General features: G+C 41.8%; 2 protein-coding genes across 3 annotated transcripts; both read right to left on the bottom strand.

The window, feature by feature from the left end:
- Positions 1-352: 352 nt before the first annotated feature.
- LOC133109542 (prostaglandin E synthase 3-like) lies at positions 353-6,857 on the bottom strand. The gene is made up of 8 exons (XM_061218898.1): positions 6,701-6,857; positions 4,936-5,049; positions 3,781-3,850; positions 3,577-3,675; positions 2,855-2,944; positions 2,388-2,444; positions 1,998-2,022; positions 353-1,907 (listed from the first exon to the last, which is right to left on the bottom strand). Coding segments are annotated over exons 1-8 (477 nt in total). The 5' UTR covers positions 6,703-6,857; the 3' UTR covers positions 353-1,887.
- Positions 6,858-9,217: 2,360 nt separating this feature from the next.
- On the bottom strand, positions 9,218-14,021 carry LOC133109679 (nascent polypeptide-associated complex subunit alpha-like). Of its 2 annotated transcripts, none has more exons than XM_061219153.1 (8): positions 13,747-14,021; positions 12,935-13,008; positions 11,849-11,961; positions 11,564-11,635; positions 10,994-11,140; positions 10,053-10,181; positions 9,759-9,881; positions 9,218-9,561 (listed from the first exon to the last, which is right to left on the bottom strand). In XM_061219153.1, exons 2-8 carry the CDS (start codon positions 12,999-13,001, stop codon positions 9,547-9,549), a joined length of 666 nt encoding a protein of 221 aa, XP_061075137.1. In that variant the 5' UTR covers positions 13,002-13,008; positions 13,747-14,021; the 3' UTR covers positions 9,218-9,546. The 2 variants fall into 2 exon arrangements, with proteins under 2 accessions (XP_061075137.1, XP_061075135.1); XM_061219151.1 differs by lacking the exon at positions 13,747-14,021 and adding an exon at positions 13,156-13,407.
- Positions 14,022-20,974: the final 6,953 nt, after the last annotated feature.

Consider the following 20,974-nt stretch of genomic DNA (forward strand, 5'->3'; position numbering starts at 1 on the left):
ATTAACATTCATTGTGCAAAAAGGAGGAACCTGGGTGGTGTGGTACAGTACGTCGTATGTTTAGCAGTTTCCTCTTGCTAGAGTTACCCTTTTCTGATCGTTGGGGAAAAAAACTTACCAACAATAACAAAACGGGTAAGAGCAAGTGACCAACAAACCATGAGTGCCATCGTTATGTCGGCGCCAGAAATTATTCGAACAGCACTGATGAATAAGTTAAATTAAATGGAACACCACCGATATCACCAAATTACGGAAACTAATTAAGCATGGACTTGTTTATTCAAGGTGGAACAGCGCTGAGATTACCAATTTATCACACAAAATAATAAACTAACCCACAGCACACGGCCAAAGGTGTCTTAAGTTTATTATAAAGATGTAGACAATAAAAAAAGCTCCCCACTGCATTTCAACAAAACTGAAGACCAGCCCATTAAAGGCTGGTAGGTTGACATACATACAAAGTAAGAATAGTGCATAATATAGTTTTTACTTTACCTACACTTGCATTACTTTTTGACAGTGCAAATACAATTTGGTCATCCGTTTGTTTACTGTCTATTTTGTACATTAGAATTATCATACAAACCAGAAGCATCAAATTTAATCATGAACCCTACACACAGTAGACACACACAACTGTAGCATCCAAGTATATTCATAGTCTTGATGACGGAGATTTACTGGCAAGTGTGATTGCAGTCAGGTTTTTTTAGTTTTTTGTCGCTCTTATGGTTGAATAGCAATTTCCATTCGTCTGAGGAAAATAATTTAATAAGCTGATGCCTTTATCCAAAGACACTTACAGTTCATTAGAGTAAGCACAGGGCAATCCCTCTGGAGCAATGTGGGGTTAAGGGCCTTTCTCAAGGGCCTAACAGCTGCGCAGATTTCCACATGGCTACACCGGGGCTTGAACCATCAACCTTCCGGGTCCCGGTCAGGTACCTTAGCCACTAGGCTACAAGCTGTAACACTAGTTACATTTTCAGTAAACCCAATTTAATTTTTTTTATGTATATATTTGGAGGCTACAAGGTGTACACATGCAGGTATAACAGTGCACGTGTGCAGGTGTGTGTGTGTACTACATGGGTCTGTTGGTCAAACACTTAGTACAGGCATATTTGAGCTTCTCCTACTCGCACATGGAAGAATTGTTTTAATATGTGTATACCTGTTCTCTTTTACAGTAATGAAAGTATACATGTTAACCATTACAAAATTGCAGTCGGTGATGAAAGAACTTCATGATCATAAAATGGAAATGACTTTTGTGATGAGAATAAGAAGAGACAATCAGAAATGGGGAAAACCATGTCCAGTAGAACACTGGAACATTTGTCCAAACAAACTTTTAGACAGTACTTACAACTGTTAAATTGTAAGACACTGCTAAAATGCTGTTTCCATTTAGTGTGAATACCGTCAGATCATTTAGTGAAAACCTGTATTCAAATTTAGGCCGGTTTGGAATCCTTCACCGTAATTTTGTTTTGTGAGCAAAGAATAATGCAAAACATCTCTAACATAGAACCTACCCCCTGGAGGGGGTTAGACAATGCTTTTTATTACTCTTCATGAGATTTCAAACTTCTTTTGTCATCAGTCACTGTGGCGGTTGCGCTCCGGGTGATGGAAATCTGGGAGAGGGCGAGACGGGGAGTTGCAGAGTTGGGAATAGCCCATGGGAACAGTGGTGTAGAACAATGGATGCATATCAACCCATAGAGCTGCCTTCTTCAGACTGTTTCAGGGGAAACTGCTCTTGGAAAGACACAAAGGGGGTTTTTGTACAACAAAAAAAAAAAAAATGCTATCTGTTGTCCTCTTCTGATTTGTTAGGTTATGCAATAGTTCTTCACAGCTGCCTCCTGCTCTCCATCACTCCAGATCGGGCATTTCTGAAAACAAGGAAAAAATACAAGTCTTCAATATGCAATGTCCGACTGGCACAGGCTGAACATATTTAGGGCTGTAGGAAACATACTCACTTTCATCATCACTATCTGCAGAGTCCTGGGAACAAAAGATGAAAAGGGAGGGATTCGATTAATTTGAGAAAATTTAATGAGTCACAAATCATAATTCAAGAACAGGTGCAATAATGCAAAATGATGGATAGTGAACTGGACTTTGTGTGCGTGATTCCCAGCTTGGGTAAATTAACAGTGTACCCTTGGACAAGGTACCTAACCTGGGCTGAGTCTGTAAATAACCAGCTGTTTGAACAGACTGCAGCTAAAACATGCCTTATGTGCATTGAGAATGAGGTCACTGAGCAGTTACATTCTCAGCGCAACAGCAGGTTACACCACACAAAATGTATAATTTCTGAGGACAATTACGTTAAAACAAAAAATTTATGTTCATGACTATCTTACGTCATCTCCACCATCCACATCGGCCAGTTCATCCTCCCCTCCCATGGTGTTCATCATCTGAAACCAGTCATAGTCAACATTTTTAATTCACGGCTCCGTTACTTTTAAAACGCACTGAGATGGAGCAGCACGATAGCCAAATTGTCCCTTCTCCAATACACCACAATTGCCGAAGGACAGTTGTGCCATTTGTATTTAATTTCCACATTTTAGCAGTCGGAATTTACAATGTAAATATGCAAATAATATATTCTCCATTGTTAAGGTACAAAATGTACAAGCATCCATGTTTTTATGTTTGTTTTCTTTTTAATCTAATGCAATATGGCAAGCGCTATTACAATTACACGTGCACAGCTAGCTTCCAATGAATAATGAAACCAATAAACAATGCCACAGGTAAAGCTGACACTAGTAAAGCTGTCATCTCTATGGAATCCCTGTTCGGGTTGTCCCAGACTCCCTACCTCTGATAAGTTGTCGAAATTGGACAGCTCTTCCTCAGAGTCGTTCTCCCAGTCCTTCCAGTTGTTGAAGTCTACGCTGAGCCAGTTTAGCTGCAGATGACAGAGAAAAAAGTAAAGAATAGGGTCACCCCTTGGGCACTGTAGAAAAACGGCTCAACTTGGGTGAAGACAGATTAAGCAAATCAAAACACAGCAGGGACCTCTGACAAAGAAAAGCACGAAGGAGGAGGACCAAGTCTTCCGCAATTAACTTCAGCAGAGGTCATGTTCATAATCATTTTGCGGTTTTTATAACCTTGAAACGTTTCCCTTGTGGGAAAACTGTTGATCTCAGAATAGTAATGACCCACCCAGACACCCATGAGGATATCCATTATCATTTCACCCCAATTTGGAGCTTGCAGTTCCCAAAGTAGGACCAACCTACTGCTGCAACACAAGTCCGCCGAAATGCCTAAGGTCTGTCTGCAGTGCTCACCATGTCCTTTTTTTCCCCCCCTCATGGGTTTTTTCTTTTTCTTTTCGCATCTATTTGCAGAACATGGACATTTCTGCTGCATGAAATTGTTGGTCCAGTTTAGCCTTTCCTCACTGGGTCAATATAACCCACTCAAAGTCAATAAAAACATTTCCTTTACCAGTGTAGAAACACCATTCATTGGGCAAAATGTTAGAAACTGCGTGCCAACCCAGGCCCGGCCAGGACTCATGTGGATACTGACCTTGGCCTTGTCTTTGGTTAGCCGAGGCCAGGACTTCCCAGGGTCTGCTTTCCGTAAGCGGCACAGAACAGATCTATCTGTTCGCCTGTGTTTGGAATCCTGTGAGGAAAAACAAGAAACAAGCCCTTTTAACATAAAGCTCGACATGTTAAAACTGCTGAACGTGTACAGACGTTCGCTTACCTCTGAATAGAAAACACTTACCTTTTGTTCAATTGCTTCAAAAAGGTCAATTTCATTCAGGTGTTTGATGTTATCTGTCCCACCAAGACAGCTGAACGGAGAGAGTTTGCAAGAAATGCATTCAATCAGAACAACACGGGAACAACCAATTTAACAGTGGGAAAAATCGTTGTCAAATGGCAGGTCAACTGAAGAGGTGAAAGAGATGTTGTAATTTGAAATGTATGCAGGAGCTCCAGATCCAGTTACTATAGTAACTATATTACTTTACTCCTAGCCTACATATTGTGTAAACTGTATTCCTTAACTCCTAGCCAACATATTGTGTAAACTGTATTCCTTAACTCCTAGCCTACATATTATGGCTCAGCAAGTAACTACTTAATATGGCAAGTATTATTTGGGGGAAGCAACATAAGCACAAAACAAGAATGTGCAAAATCTTTGCTTGTGCCATCAGAAATACAGGCACAAACTACACAGGGGTACTGGCCCACCCCAACTGAGCTGTTATTCAAATGTTTGAACACATTTAAACCTAGAGAGCCACGATGCATGGCTCAATGCATAATCTAGTGTGACACACCTCAATGCATTTCTGCCTTTTTTTTTTTTATAAAACAAACAACTAAGGACCATGATAAAAGTGTTAGAAATGTCTAATCTTATCCAAGAAAGGGTGATGTTTTTTTGTTTTTGTTTTCAGCACTGTGAATTATCTCAGGTGTTCACTCTTCACTTCTACTCATCGTGGTCCTCACCCAAGAGGAGACCCTGTTAGGCAGAATCACATGTCTTAGTGCTGGGCTAAAACACACACACAGGCCCTTTTCAGACAATATTGGGAGACCCCTCACCCAGAGGGTCCCCCTGCTGGAAGGAAAAGGCTATTTCACACAACAACAAGCACACCACACGTGGTCTTCAACCTGCATTTACCAATGGTGTAGAGAAACTCACTGATGATGTAATCGTAGCTGGCTTAATGTACACTGATCCCCATACCTTCAGCACAAAACACGCTGAACACACAGTACCAATTAAACAGCAGAGTACCCCTGGCACATGTGACATGCCAAAAACTAGAAAATTAGGTCACACTGCAGAAGAAAGACACTACAGGATGGTGCAAGAGAGACAAACTCAGAACAGCTCAATATTAGACACACCACTTACCTGAAATCAAACTTTGCCTTTTCAAATTTCACTTGAACATCTTTACTATCTTCTACACAAAACTCAATGAAGACATAGTCTCTTCTGTCATACCACTTTGCAGATGCAGGCTGCCTGGAAACAGTAAGAAAGGAGGACAATGAGTGCCCCATACACACAAATACAAGTAGGGTAGGCCATATTTTTCATTTAATGTATGCAGTGGAAAATGGCATACATTTCTTTTAGTAGTTAAGCACCATTGCATTTCTAGACTTCAACGCACGTCATCAGAAAACGTGGATGTATTCCGCTCACTGTAACTAGGAGTGTAGCAGAACCTCACTCCCAGTCCCCACTCACCAGGATGCAAATATTTCATTGACTTTCAAGATGTGCAAGAAGCTATGCAAACCAAGATATTTGACTTTTAAATGTGACGTCTAAATTCAAAAGAACAAAAGAAAGAGTATCGTACAGTTAAGATGGGCCAAATTAAAGATTTACTTGACCAAATATAAAATGTATGTTTAAACACCTACAGTTACATAGAGAACTCAATGTGCTTTGGAATCCCATCTTGAGAAATGGCCCTTCATTCTAGGTGCTGCCATTCATGTGACTTGAACCTTACGTTTACATTTCGTCATTGCATAGACTAAAAACAGCCTCAAATGAAGATATAAATGTAAACATGGTACACATATTTTCTGTCTGCAAATGTATTTCAGTCGACTAATATTGACCGCGAAACTATTTAAGTAAGGTGTAATGGAAATACGTAAATTACATTAAGGAATCAGCTAGCTAGCTGATGTTACATTGGCAACTGCGTAACAATACCAAAGCGACGGGTGTTCGCCATGTGACGAGCCGCCGGGTCGAAGGAGAGCTAACGTTAATTACTTAGCCATTATGATAACTAGCTAGCTAGGCAATACTCCTGGAGAACAGTCTAGAAAGTATCTGTCATAGTCACATCGATTCTATGGAAACAGTTAACACCCACACTCTTCGAAGCCATGAGCTAAATCTGATGCAAAATTTCAAATGTAAATTAAATGCTTTCAAGGTAGATACCATGTATGTTTTTTTAGCTAATCGGCCCAATTTAAACTCTTTTAATTTTGACGTCAGGTATGTTGCAACTACAACCACAAATTAGCTTGCTAACATTGCTAACGTTTGCTGAATTGATACGGTCGATAGCTAGCTAGAACTACGTCCCACATGGTCCAGACTAGTGCGCTAGCTAAATCTAGCTAGCATTTTCGATGGATTTGATCAAAATAGCTCAAACGTTATGATGCTTATGAGAAATAAATAAAATGGCTGGCTGGCTAGCTAGCTAGCTACCCAATAAAGCCAACGAGTCCGATACAACGCTAACATTACCTCGACTAAGCAGCTTGCTAGCTAGCCAGCTAGCTGCAAATACGCAAACGCATATAAACACTCATCTATAGCAAACGGGCAAATCTTCGCTTCATGAAGGAAATACAGCGGACACTCGTTGCCCAGCAAGCTTTTAGTTTGCTCGAAATGGAGGTCGCAGCAATCTCCACCGGGCTGCCGGACGATTTAAAACGAGGCCTACTGCGATTTAGCTAGCTGGCTGGCTGAGCCATATTCGAGCTCGCTAGGCCATTCATATCATCCGTCTGCGCTTAGCAAGCTAACGTTACACACGTTGCCCCATTCTCTTTCTAGCGGTAATGATATCTTGTTCGCTCACGACACAACCCCTTGCAAATGAGTTAAACGTCACTTAGGGGAAAATACTTACATTTTATTATGGTCCTTTCTTCTGTTTATAGCAGTGTGTGCTGTCTAGTTGAACCTCTTATTTCAATTAACCGAGAGGGCGCGCAGTAGCTGCAAAGCGAAACAACACCCAACTGGCGCCTCGTGTGGATTCTCTCCCTGCTCTTACGTGATGACGTGCTGCTAGCGTACTGGCAGTTTGAGATTTCCCCCCCCCAACAAAACTATACCTAGGATTGCACTTGAGAAACGTACAGGGTGTACGTAATACTCCATTAGTATTAACTTTGATATCACCTAAATATAATACAATATTATTTCATACCACCTAAATACAACAGCCAGTTTTTTTTTCTTCAAAAATGAAATCTAGCGTTACACATCTAATCTAGATTAATCGCAAAAAGCGACGTTTTAAGTGAAATGTTTGCATTTACTCAAAGCCTCAAAAGACTGGAAATTAAATAGATCAGCCCTAACGCTAATATCAGCCTGCTCTCCATCAAGGTATCAGCACAGATCTCTGACAACTGTTACAGCCATATACTGTATAATGTCTACTGTATGTCAAACAAATGTGCTCACTACTGGGCAGATTGTTTAAGATTCAAATAATTCATAATCTTAGTAGTGCACTGTAAAGCAAATACAACCTGACCTCTAAATGGTACGTTAAACATGACACATTTCTTAAAATTTTAAAAGCAAGATTACTTTTTATTACTATTTTTTACAGTTTACATTACAAAACCTTTCCTGGAAGTACTTCATTTTGAGGTAATGGTCCCCAAACTTTGTGCATGCAGCATGTTGCTGCCATGTTAATGCTATGCAAGTAGCATGTTATAAATGAGTGTCTTGTTCTGCACAAACTAATTAAGCCTCAGGTTTTAAACCTCTGCAGTCTACATATAGACCACAGAACTGCACCCATTCCAGGTGCATTGAAAAAACTGAAAACTAAAAGCCTTTAGTATTTTATTTTTTTATTTTTTTGGTGTGAAATACAGAATTCATTAAAAAAATTATTTGAACACCTTTTTTGTTATTTATATTCTTTTTCATCTTTTTAAATTTGTAAATTGTAATTTAGATAACTCCTCAGGCTAAAATTAGGTTTTAGGATTAGGGTTAGGGCTGAAGCAAGATTCATGTGATGTTTAAGAGCTAAGACTTCTTAGGGGTTAGTCTTTGATTTTGTCATTCTTTATTACTTCCTGGATTTGCCATTTACTTTCAGCACCCTAACATTCCAGTTGGTTTAAAAAAAAATTTGGCTTAAAAGTCAGTGGCTCCTGGGTGAAATATATATTTTCCAGGAACATTTATATTATTCTTGAACCCACACAAGGCTAATTCAAGAATATATTTTCTTTCTAACACACTGTGGTGCATGGACAAGCCCCACTCAACCTGGACAGGACTGGCTGGCTACCTGGCTGGTAGCTCCATCAGGCATCACACATTGACAATTATGTCACCCAGGCCATGGGAGGGTTCAGTTGGCTCTAAGGGCCCACGTTTCATCACTGGCTGAATCCCATTCTCTGGACTTCAAAGTCATGGACTCAAAAGTATGTTCCCATCAAGTCTATGAGGACTTAGGGACTATCCCATTGTCAAAACAGCATTGTGCAGACTTTTTATACCGACTATCTGCCCTCTTGTTAAGTTCACATCACTGCAAACTAACAGTATGTTACAATCCAAATAAAAGCTTGCTTCTTCATGCTCTTGCCTTCTATTTAATTGGAGGCCCCCAAATTGACCCGGATGCAAGATGGCTACCACCAGCAAGGGTGTTCCAATCCAAATGAGGCTGAGTAGAGGGAGGATCCAAACCCCCTCAAATGTCTTGATTTTCCTCCCTCCAGCTGAGCCAATAAAAGACATCCCTTCAAGAAGTAAAATTGCCCAAAATGTATGGATGCTCCTTTCCATTCTAAAACGTCCATTTTAATCGAGATCTTTCTTTCTCAGTAGAACGTTGGATAAGTGAATTTAAAAGTGTAACAACTAACGTTAACCTTAGTTTGTCGACATAAAATGTATGAAAGCTGTTCGAAATAACATTAGTTCATTTTAGCATAGTCTTGATTAGTTCAGAAGGCTGCTTGAGTTACCACGGTTACTCGGTTAACCCATTAAGTTGGCCACTCCAAACTAGGGTCGGAACAGGACATGCTCAGCTGCACATTAAGAACTACATTTATTTAAATAAATAAAAAATATTTGAAATGAACAGCTATGCATTTCCACATTATGGATTATATACACAATACCTCATTAGTCTTTCTTACATTAGCTAAATTACGTAGGACATGAAACTTGATTAATTGGGAAGATTATATTAAAATCCAGCAGCAGCAACTCATACACAACAGTCTGAAGTAAAAGCAGTCCTCTGTTTCCTATGAACCCAATATTCAGTACAAAGCAAGTTTTCCCCAACAGACATTACAAGGATTTATCCAAGGAAAAAGGAACGCTGGCACTCCTCATAGTGTAATCAGGAAGAACAGAGCATAGACAACGGAAACACAGTCAGAAACACCTTTTTAATTTGGTATCGCATGGTAGTGTGACATTCAGGGTAACATCTCATATCCTGTGAAAGTCTATGCAAATGGACAATTTGACAAAGTGGTTGTGAATCCTAATGTAGTACTTAACAGTATGTCCTGCTTATTAGCAGCTTGATGCAGTTCTCCCATGAGGCCCTCAATAGAAAAGTATTACAAATAATTTTGTTACAAGGGAACAAAAAACTCTGCCATCTTCTCAATCTACAAAATTGAATAACCTTGAGTATAAACCATACAAATGAGTGTTGAAGCATCAGAAGGATTTCAATGGCTGGCATCTCTTCTACATCGTCAATTCCTGAAAAGGGGAAAAACATCCGTCAAGAAAAAGGGAGATATGGAAAAAATAAGAGAAAAATAAATAAATTGGCCCTTCCTATCAGGCTGGCTTAATATTTCACTACAAGAACAACCATACCACTTTCACCAGTAAGGAACAGGTGTTCTGAAGACTACACAGAGTTTTTCAACAAATTAGGTTGTTTTTATCCTCACCATGATGGCGTTGACAATGTCATTATTGTTGTTCTTGAGAGCACGCACAGCCTTCGGCCGTGAGACATTGGCCTGTGACATCACCAGCTCAATGTCCTTCTGCTCCACACCAGCTTCGTCAACCTGCAAGGTCACGTGACATATCAGTCGCCATTCAGAAACACTGAACAAGTCAACCGAGGTGACCTTCAGAATAATTACAGAAGTGCTGCATTATAGCGCTACCAGCACACAATTCAGTGCCGCTCTTCATTGAAAAATGGTACAGTGGTTCGGAAACTGGTGTACGTATACCTCCTCGTCCTCACTCTCCTCATGCACTGTGGGTGTCTCTGTGTGCTCCTGCAGGTTCGACATCACCTCTCCTTGAACCTTAAACTTCTCAGCAGCGGCCAACTGAGCCTGCTGGGAAAGATCTTCAATCTGCAACAGAAAAAGAGGGAGAAGCAGGAATGAGAGACTACAGCTCCAGGAGGGTGGCAGGATGCAATATACTGTGGCAGCTGTATTCACCACAGGAATTGGGCAGGATCAGCCGATTCACAGAAAGGTTTAGACTAAATAGGACATTTACACTGCAGTGTAAAGAAAGATTTGGATTGCAGTGACAGAAGAAAGATTTTGAATGCACTGGTTACACTGCTGGAGTCAGAGGGTCATTGTCATGGAAACAATCATCGTCCTGTACCAGTATAAAAAAAGAACTGTTCAGAGCTTGTGTCACTGAATGGCTGAAACTGCACATACTTACAGTATCATCTTCATTGGAACAGCAAGTCCATTTGACCTTAAATTTTAACTCTCTTCTTGCTCTGCACTCAGGTTTTTAGATCTTTTTTGTATTTTAAGCCTGAGGCTGCCGGAACTGGTCTGAGGCTGGAATTTTGTTTGGTAATCCTAGTACAATATAACTTTTATTCATTCTGCCTCAGATGGGTGGTATACCCACCTTGGCTGGATGGTATTCCTGCCTTGGCTGTGTGGTATACCTGCCTTGGCTGTGTGGTATACCTGCCTTGGCTGTGTGGTATACCTGCCTTGGCTGTGTGGTATACCTGCCTTGGCTGTATGGTATACCTGCCTTGGCTTTGTGGTACACCTGCCTTGGCTTTGTGGTACACCTGCCTTGGCTTTGTGGTACACCTGCCTTGGCTTTGTGGTATACCTGCCTTGGCTTTGTGGTATACCTGCCTTGGCTGTGTGGTATACCTGCCTTGGCTGTATAGCATGCCTACCTTGGCTTCTCCAAAGACAATGTACGTCTCTGACGCAGGGCTCTTGTAGATGTCTGGCTTGGCGATCACAAACAGGATGCTCTTGGATTTCCGGATGGTTACTCTGGTAACACCAGCCACCTGCCTCAGCCCCAGCTTGGACATGGCCTAGAGGAAGAGTGAAGGCAGGGGAACTTCATTTTCTGACTTTGTGCTGGAGCTCATTTCAGCCTATGTGCTCTGTCAGTTCCGCCAGTGAGGGAACCTCTTCATTGTGTTTGGCTTTTTGAAACATAAGAAAGCAAGCATATTAAATCATAAATCATACAATAACCTAACATTCAGTTACCATGCAGACTGTGTCGTTGGCTCAGGTATACTACAGGCACCCAACTAACAATACATTTTATGTAATGAGGCTAACTGAACCCCTCCCTAGTCCCCACCAAGGTTGTGCATACCACAGCAGACTGCAGAACACCAACACTGCACGATGTTTCAGTCATTCACATCTCTTCCCACCTAGATGTAAAAAAAAATAATAATCTGTGGCTGCCATACTACTACCATCTACAGCTGGAGCCCGCTTACTTTCCGTGCCTTCTTTTCACTTCGGCTTTGCTTGGCTTTGCTGACGGGCTCCTGGTCCAATCTCGCTGAAAGCTGGAGGAAACAGGACTGTTCAAACTGAACCATGCCACAGCGTACATTGCATGAAATGCTCCCCAGTACACTTAATACTACACTTTCCACTTAACACAGCACTTTATGCTTAACCTTTTTCACATCAGTAACATTTTAATAAAGATACAGAGAAAGAAGTGCAAAATGAAATGTAGAAATCAGCAAACTGAAATGAGGCTGAAATAGCGCTACCGGTTGGTGTATGGCGCCTGCCAGTGGTTGCACTTGTGAGTGCAGTGTCTGTGTGAGGTCTGGGTCCTCCACGTCTGGTAGTGATTCATCACTGTCCGACTCAGAGCCAGACCCTGCAAATCAGCCCAGACAATGCACCACTTCAGCACAAGGCCGAAACATAAAGTTTTTTACATGAACACTGAGCATCAGTCCAATTATGACTGCTTTATTTGTTACTGTATACTGCAAACACTGAGTCATTCCACACCAAGTGAACCAATGGCTCCCACCTTGTGTTCTCAGATTGAACTCGAAATGGGCATACACATTGTTTTATACCATATTATAGCAGAGAAAAAGTTTAATTCATGACATAGCATGTGTGCATGGAAAATGTATAAACTCAGACAGCTAAAAAGATCTAGGTCAGCAAGCTAATTTGTCTTTAGGTGAAAAGGATGTACAAATGTAGGGGTAGGGATTCCTCATTTACTTTACACATTTGACCCAATTTTGAGGTTAAAGAGCAACTGTAGATATGGCTGAGGAAATTTTGTGCTGGCTCTTCAAATGGTGCTGAATACAGTCTGAGTTTGAGGAACTGGGGAAAATATCATGAGCTACAGTACTCTCCTTTCCACATAAGCAGGAGCTGTAGACATGCCACAATATTTCAGAAGGGACTAATCTTTTTCCAGCCCAATTAAGAATATTATGTGTACAAAAGTCAGCAAAATGATGCAGGGAACTCATGCAACCTTCCAAACGGACTCAACTCAATTAAGTTTTACCTGCCACAGCCACAATAGTTTACACACAAGAAGTTTACAGGTGAATACAGGTGAAAGCAAGACAGTACGTATTAAGGAACATGATCAAATGTGCCACACCTGAGCAAATATATGTATATATAATTCTGAACGTTTTAGGGAAAAAAAAAAACAGTCAGCAGGATTCCACAAACTGCCAGACCCCACTAAATTATGAAATGTATGGAGGAAATGAACGAGGCTGTTCCCAAATAAAGTCGGGTCATATAGGACCACACTGACCGTGTCCGTACAGACAGGTGAATTCATTAAACATTTTGTGAGCCATACTCACCAATCTCAGTTTGTTGCTGAACGTCCTGTTCCAAAGCCGGAACTATCTCTGTCGCTTCACTTGGCATTATTAGGCTGTGAAAAAACCCAGGAAGAACTTGTCGATGAGCGGTTATACAGTTCAACTTACTATTAACACTGCCAACGGTTGACTGTTCAATACTAGGGCTAGTTGTGTTAACAGGATGTCCTTGATAACACATCGCGCCAGTTCTTGTTTACCTCATTCCGCGAGGTTGTCCTGAAATGTCTTCTATCGTGAACAGTGCCTGACCCGCAAGCGAAGCGGAGAAATGTTACCACGGCGGCACGAAGGCGATAGATTTCGCTTTTCATGTACACATTAGATTTCGCTTGCAGAAACATCTGCCCAGAATGTAAACAAGTAGGAGATTTTTCAACGTCACCAACTCCAAGTCAGGTAGCTAACGTTAATTTAGCTACATGACAAGGCTGCTTGCTAATAATGAAAAAGCTCTTCATAACCAGTATTTAGCTAGCTAGCTGGAGAATAGCTACTTAGTGCACGCCAAATATTAAATTGTACCCAATATAATGAATACTAAGCACCCCCAAAATTCTTCCCAAGTTAACATCTTAAAGAAAGTTCGTGAATCAAAGGCTTAACGTTAACAAAGATCCAATTTTGTTGTAGTGTACAACTAACTTGGTGTAAAAATAATAATAATACTAATTTACGGATCACCTAACGTTACACAACGAAAAGCCCCTGTCGCACATCAGACCCTATGCTACTGCTCCCAAGTTGGTAATGAGTGGCATGCCCTTTTGGAAATTATCAACTTAACATACCAAAAGGTTAACAACAGAAAACACTCCGTCTGTCAGGATTTGGGATCCAAGATGTCTGAAAGCAAATCAAATCTCCTTGTGGAAACTATGATAAAACCAGGACATCTATCCAATTTTCTTCTTCCGGTGTTTTGTCGCGTTACTTAACCAAAAACAAACATAGGAGACAAGCAGTACTAAACATGGCTGTATGCTGGTGAATAGTTGCTCAAATTATGGAAGTTGGCTACATCAGACAATTATCGTTAGCTCTCGGCAGAACCTGCCGCTGGAATAAACACTGCAGTCGTTCAGGGCCACAATCATGGACCACACAATTTTTTTGGAGCACATTGGGGTCCAGATTACCACCATAACCCTCTGACCAACTCTGGTTTTAGGGGGAATCCCATACTTCCCTCGTGCCGTTTGTCTTTTAAATCCCAAATCAGTGCAAAATCAGTGACAATTCAACTAGTTTACCTCTGGAGAGACTGCTTCAGGATTTTGGCCCAACATCTTCTTAATGATTTAATTAGCGAAATAATATCTTGATCAAACATTTGTATACGCACTAGCTACTGTTGGATACAAATCTGCAACACAATAACAGCTCTGCACAAGTGAGAGTTTCAACAGCTTTATACAATATGCATATGGAAAGGGAGATTAAATCCATCATCCAAAACTGGAATGGATATTCAGTTCCCGGGATCTTGCCTGGTTTTGGTTTACTCATCCCCTGTGGGTTGTTTTTGATGCAAATCAAACACTTTTTACAAACATTTTGTGAGTAATTTGTGTATCCAAATGCTGTAAACACTTGTCTGACTTGGTCTACCATCCCTCCTTTTGAGACATGGGTCTTCCCATGACTCAATTCAGAAACCAAGTCGAATACATTTCTTGGAAGTACTGGTTTACCCTCTGGGCCCTCCCACAGTCCAGTATCTTTGTTCAATTTACAGTTATGTTTCTCCCAGAATCTTTTTTCTGGTTCTAGTGTTTGTTTTTGCATATCCTGTAATATTTCCAAATCCAAATACATTTTTTGTTGACAACAGAGATTGTGTGTGACGCAGCTTCTTTTGCTGCTTCATCAGCCTTTTTGTTGCCCAGCAATACCCCCAAATGTTTGTGCCGAGACCGAGGTCATAAATCAATTTCTGCAGTCCACGGACTGCTGAAATGGTTTACTTCCTTCTGGGTTTGCCAGCACTGCCGAGCAAACTAACAGTTACTTTACTTTCGTGAAGGTTTTTTCCGCCTCAGGTGTCCATCGGACATTCTCCTGCGCTGTCATAGGCCTGGTGTATATGAGGTCAGTCAGTGGTTGGGTCAGTTCCGCATAGTTACAGATCCATGCTCTGCAGTAATTTACCATTCCTAAAAATGACTGTAAGGATAATTTTCTTAATTGATTCTTAATTTACAATGTGTGTTAACATAAAGATAATCACGTGATTAAAGATAACCTTTTATTATAATCCTTATTCCTATTAGACTACTTTCTGTATTAAGTGTTAAAAGGGACTTAAGTCTTTCTTTGTCACTCTCCCAGCATGCTGACAGCCTTTCACCTAGGTGTCTCTGCTTCACCCAGAAGGGGGTAGCTAGCACATTCCAGTCTTACAGAAGGCCAACAAGGGGTAACAGTGAAGACAAAATACTGATAAAGGTTAGCAGCCAGCTGCATGTATTTTTGTTCATGTTCCCCCCCTCCCTTCTGGGGCAGTATACTGAATACTGTATTTAAATCATACTGTGTGTGTGTGTGTGTGTGTGTGTGTGTGTGTGTGTGTGTGTGTGTGTGTGTGTGTGTGTGTGTGTGTGTGTGTCAATTGAGGAACTATCAGAAAGCTGGTAGGCCTTCCACTCTCTTATTCTGTTTGATCAAATAAATGAGAAAGTTAAACTGAAGAATAGCTATTGTTGTTTTTACCGGGATCTGTTTCATCAGACGATGCTCACCTGTGATATGTTATTTGTGCATTTTACCCCGCACAGTTTGGCGACGAGGATGGGATCGCTAAACTTGGTTTTCCCCTTTACAGATCGAACTTAGAGTCTGAGACGCGGACAGTGCACACTACCGAGAGTTAGAGTTCCTTGAATCGAAAACCCGCCCCACGAAGGGATTGTAAGCAGTCGTCTACGGGGAAGGACGACAGTATCCGGTCCGACTCGGGGACGTTCACGTGTGGGGTCACCAATACGCGATCCTAAAAAAAAGGACACTCAGGTGAGGCCATAGTAAATCACTAAGAGGTACGTCCTTTGACTTGGGGCTGACGGGGCCATCACTCAGGGAGTGATTCAAACACGAGAGCCGGTATGCTCTCACTAACACTCTAGGGACCGGAGCGCTGAGTGTTAGTGAGTGTTTGGTAGCAATACTAATACTGCGAGACTGGGTCCCAAGCGCTGATAGATGTCGTAGTTATAATTGTAATAATAGAGAGGCCTTAAGGAGTAAACGCGTATAAAACCTAGCTCTGAAGAAAATTACCTTGTTGTTGTGTAATATGATATCTGTTGTTGTCTATGAGAGTACACGCTGAACACAGGCCGTTCATAGAGGCGTTGTGATGCAGGTGCGTGTGTGCGCGCGCGTGTGTGGAAGTGTCGACAGTGGAGACAAATTGTCTAAAGTAGATAGTGCAGAATTTGAATCCAACTTTGATTAGATTAAGGTGAACTTTTCTAGAAAAAAGGAAATTTTATATATATATATATATATATATATATATATATATATATATATATATATATATATAAAATTTGCGCATGAAAAAGGAAAATTATTAATTACCTTCAATTACTAAACCTTCTCGCATCACAAACTCATCAGCTACACTTATTGACCATATTTTCCTTAATTCAATGGATTTTGAGATCACTTCAGGCCTCTTGATATGCGATGTCTCTGATCATCTCCCTGTTTTCCAAATCATTCATCTTAATGAATCTTCCAGTGATAGTAGGCCTATGGCTCCTTTGAATATACCAACTAAATACCGTAAATTCTCGAGAAATAACTTTGACGCCTTCAAATCAGCCATTGGCTCCACCTCATGGGATGAGGTTCTCATGATGCAAGATGTCAATAAAGCCTATGAATTATTTATTGAATTATTCAATTTGGCCCTTGATTCATCGTTTCCTTTGATTACGACAACAATCAGAAATAATAACTCTAAAGGAAAACCATGGATAACAGATGAACTAAAGAAGCTATCCCGTAAAAAAAACAACCTCTATAGGAAATCCATTATAACCCCACCCCCATAAATATTGAAACATACAAGAAATGTAAAAACCAATTCACAACCCTAGTAAGAAAAACAAAGAAAAAATTATATTCTGATAAATTCACATTAGCATCGCATGACATCAAGGCAACATGGAACCTCATCAATCATCTTATGAAACGCAATAAAAAATCATCAGCTACTCCTATGGAAATGAATGATACTAAGGGATCTCTTTCCAACCCAACGGATATTGCTAATGGTTTCAATGATTTCTTTGTAAATGTTGGTCCTGAACTTGCCTCTAACTTTAAGAACTCTAATGTTGATCCTTGTGACTCGATCAGGGGTCAGTATTCTTCACTCCAAAATCTCGATCCTCCAACTTCACAGGAAGTCCGAGACATCATCATTACATTACATTACATTACATTATTGGCATTTGGCAGACGCTCTTATCCAGAGCGACGTACAACAAAGTGCATACCCATAACCAGGGATAAGTTCGCTGAAAGACCCTAGAGGTAAGTACAATTTCAACTGCTACCTGTACAACAAAGATAAGGACAAGGGCCATTTTTTTTTTTTTTTTTTTTTTTTTTTTTTTGAACAAACAAACAAGAGCAAAAGTGACCAAAGTTAACTATCCAAACACTGCTTACCTAGCCAACTAAAAATACCGATACACAAAGCAAGTCACAGAGACAACAATTAAGGTTCACAGGGAGGTAGGGAGGGATGGGGAGAGGTGCTGCTTGAAGAGGTGCGTCTTCAGCTTGCGCTTGAAGGTGGGGAGAGATTCTATAGTTCTGACCTCAACGGGGAGTTCGTTCCACCACCGTGGAGCCAGAACAGACAGTAGTCGTGAGCGTGAGGTGGAGGTTCTGAGAGGGGGAGGTGCCAAGCGGCCTGTGGAGGCTGAACGAAGAGGTCTGGCAGGGGTGTAGGGTCTGATGATTTTTTGCAGATAAATTGGGGAAGACCCTTTAACTGCTTGGAAGGCTAGCACCAATGTTTTGAATTTGATGCGAGCCATGACAGGCAGCCAGTGGAGGGAAGTAAGCAGGGGGGTGACGTGTGAGTATTTGGGAAGGTTGAAGACCAGACGAGCTGCTGCATTCTGGATGAGTTGGAGGGGTCTGATGGCGGACGCTGGGAGGCCAGCCAAGAGGGAATTGCAGTAGTCCAGGCGGGACAGAACCATCGCTTGGACCAGGAGCTGGGTCGAGTAGGGGGTGAGAAAGGGGCGGATTCTCCGTATGTTGTAGAGGAAGAACCTGCAAGACCGAGTCACCGCCGCAATGTTCTCGGAAAGGGACAGTCTGCTGTTCATCACCACGCCGAGGTTCCTTGCACTGGGTGATGGCGTGAGTGTGGTATCCCCGAGAGAAATGGAGAGATCCAGATGGGGAGAGGTATTAGCAGGGATGAATATCATTTCAGTTTTACCTGGGTTGAGCTTTAGATGGTGGTTGTCCATCCAGCTCTGGATGTCCCTCAGGCAAGCAGAGATACGGGCTGAAACCTGCGTATCAGACGGCGGGAACGAGACGAAGAGTTGGGTATCGTCCGCATAGCAGTGGTAGGATAGCCCATGTGCAGTGATCACAGGGCCAAGGGAGCGAGTGTAGAGAGAAAAAAGAAGCGGGCCAAGGACTGAGCCCTGGGGAACCCCTGTGGCGAGGGGCCGAGGTGTCGATACCGAACCAGCCCAGGCAACCTGGAAGGAGCGACCAGAGAGGTAGGACTCAATCCAGTCCAGGGCTGTGCCACAGATGCCCGTTGCTGACAGGGCAGACAGGAGGATGGAGTGATCCACAGTGTCGAAGGCAGCAGAGAGATCTAGAAGAATGAGGATAGAGGAGAGGGAGGCTGCTCGTGCGGCATGAAGTGACTCACTGACGGAGAGGAGCGCAGTCTCTGTCGAGTGGCCCGATCTGAAGCCAGACTGATGGGGGTCTAGCAGGTTGTTGTTAGAAAAGAAAGAAGAAAGTTGAGTAGAAGCAGCTCGTTCTATAGTTTTAGAAAGGAAAGGAAGAAGAGATACCGGGCGGTAGTTCTGGATGATGGAGGGATCCAGGGTAGGCTTTTTTAGCAGCGGAGTGATGTGGGCCCTCTTGGAGGATGCCGGAAAACAGCCAGAAGACAGGGAGGAGTTGACAAGGGAGGTGACAAATGGGAGAATGTCAGGTGTGATAGTTTGGAGAAGGGAAGAGGGGATAGGGTCAAGGGCACAGGTTGTAGGGCGGTGGCAGAGCAGGAGTTGAGAAACATCAGAGTCCGTAAGGGGGGAGAAAGTGGAAAAGGAAGGGATGGGCCTAGAGGGGGGGAGGGGCACAGTGAGGGGGGTGGTGGTTGTAAAGGATCTGCGGATGACTGTGACCTTCTCATCATGTCTCTAAAGAACTCAGCTCATGGTCATGATGGAATCAAGAGTATCCTTATCAAGGAGACAATTGATCACATCATCACACCTCTTACTCATATTCTTTCTTTATCTCTTCTGTCTGGCACCATCCCCCACGATCTAAAAATCGCAAAAGTCATACCCATATTCAAATCAGGTGATTCTAAGGAATTTAGTAACTACCGTCCTATATCAATTCTTCCTTGTATCTCTAAAATCTTAGGAAAACTGATCTATTCTAGACTATCCAATCACCTTGCAGTAAATAATATATTATACAAACACCAATATGGATTTCGTAAAAAATACTCTACCGAGTATGCCATAATACAGCTCGTTAATTATATCTCATCAGCTCTTGATAACAAAAAATTTGCCCTTGGTGTCTTCCTGGATCTAAGCAAAGCTTTGACACGGTATGCCATGCTATACTGCTTGCCAAACTCAAAAGATATGGAGTGAAGGATACTGCCCTTAAACTGTTAACCAGTTACCTTGTCAATAGAGAGCAATATGTCCATCTAAATGGTGTTTCCTCAAAGGGCTCAGTCCTGGGTCCTTTATTATTTTTAATCTATATAAACGATATGGCCATGTCATGTACAAATCTCCTTCCAGTTCTGTTCGCGGATGACACAAATTTCATAGCTTCCCACGATGATTTTCACTCCCTGATCAGAATTGTTAATAATTAACTATCTATTGTAGCGCAATGGTTCCAACGAAACTAACTAACCCTCAATGTGAAGAAGTGCAACTTCATGATATTTTGTAACATAAATAAACACTACCCAAAAGAACTAGCCAAAATTCTCATACATAATGCTGAAATCAATCTAGTCCAGCATACTAAATTCTTAGGCATCATTATTGATAGGCGGCACGGATGGTGCAGTGGGTAGCACTGCCGCCTCACAGCAAGGAGGTCCTGGGTTCGAATCCCCGTCGGCTGGGGCCTCTCTGTGCGGAGTTTGCATGTTCTCCCCGTGTCTGCGTGGGTTTCCTCCGGGTACTCCGGTTTCCTCCCACAGTCCAAAGACATGCAGGTTAGGCTGATTGGAGAGTCTAAATTGCCCGTAGGTATGAGTGTGTGAGTGAATGGTGTGTGTGCCCTGCGATGGACTGGCGACCTGTCCAGGGTGTATTCCTGCCTTTCGCCCCAATGTATGCTGGGATAGGCTCCAGCCCCCCTGCGACCCTGATCAGGATAAGCGGGTTCAGATAATGGATGGATGGATCATTATTGATAGTGATCTCAAGTGGTCTAATCACATTGACCTAGTCACCAAAAGATCTTCAAGGATGCTGGGCATATTGAGGAAAGTTTGTCCTGTAGTTCACTCTTCAGCTCATCTTACTCTATATTATAGCTTCCTGTTCCCTTTCATTAATTACTGTAACATTATCTGGGCAGCGACCTATCCTACATATCTTAATAAACTACGTACAGTACAGAAGAAATACTTAAGGTTTATCTCCCACTCAAATAGATATGCACCATCCGCCCCCCTTTTAAAAAAATATAACATATTGCCGATTGAAAAAGTGAACACATACCAGATATGCATATTCATCCACAAATTCATGTATA

Source organism: Conger conger, chromosome 14, assembly GCF_963514075.1.
Source record: "Conger conger chromosome 14, fConCon1.1, whole genome shotgun sequence".
Classification (NCBI taxonomy): Eukaryota; Metazoa; Chordata; class Actinopteri; order Anguilliformes; family Congridae; genus Conger; species Conger conger.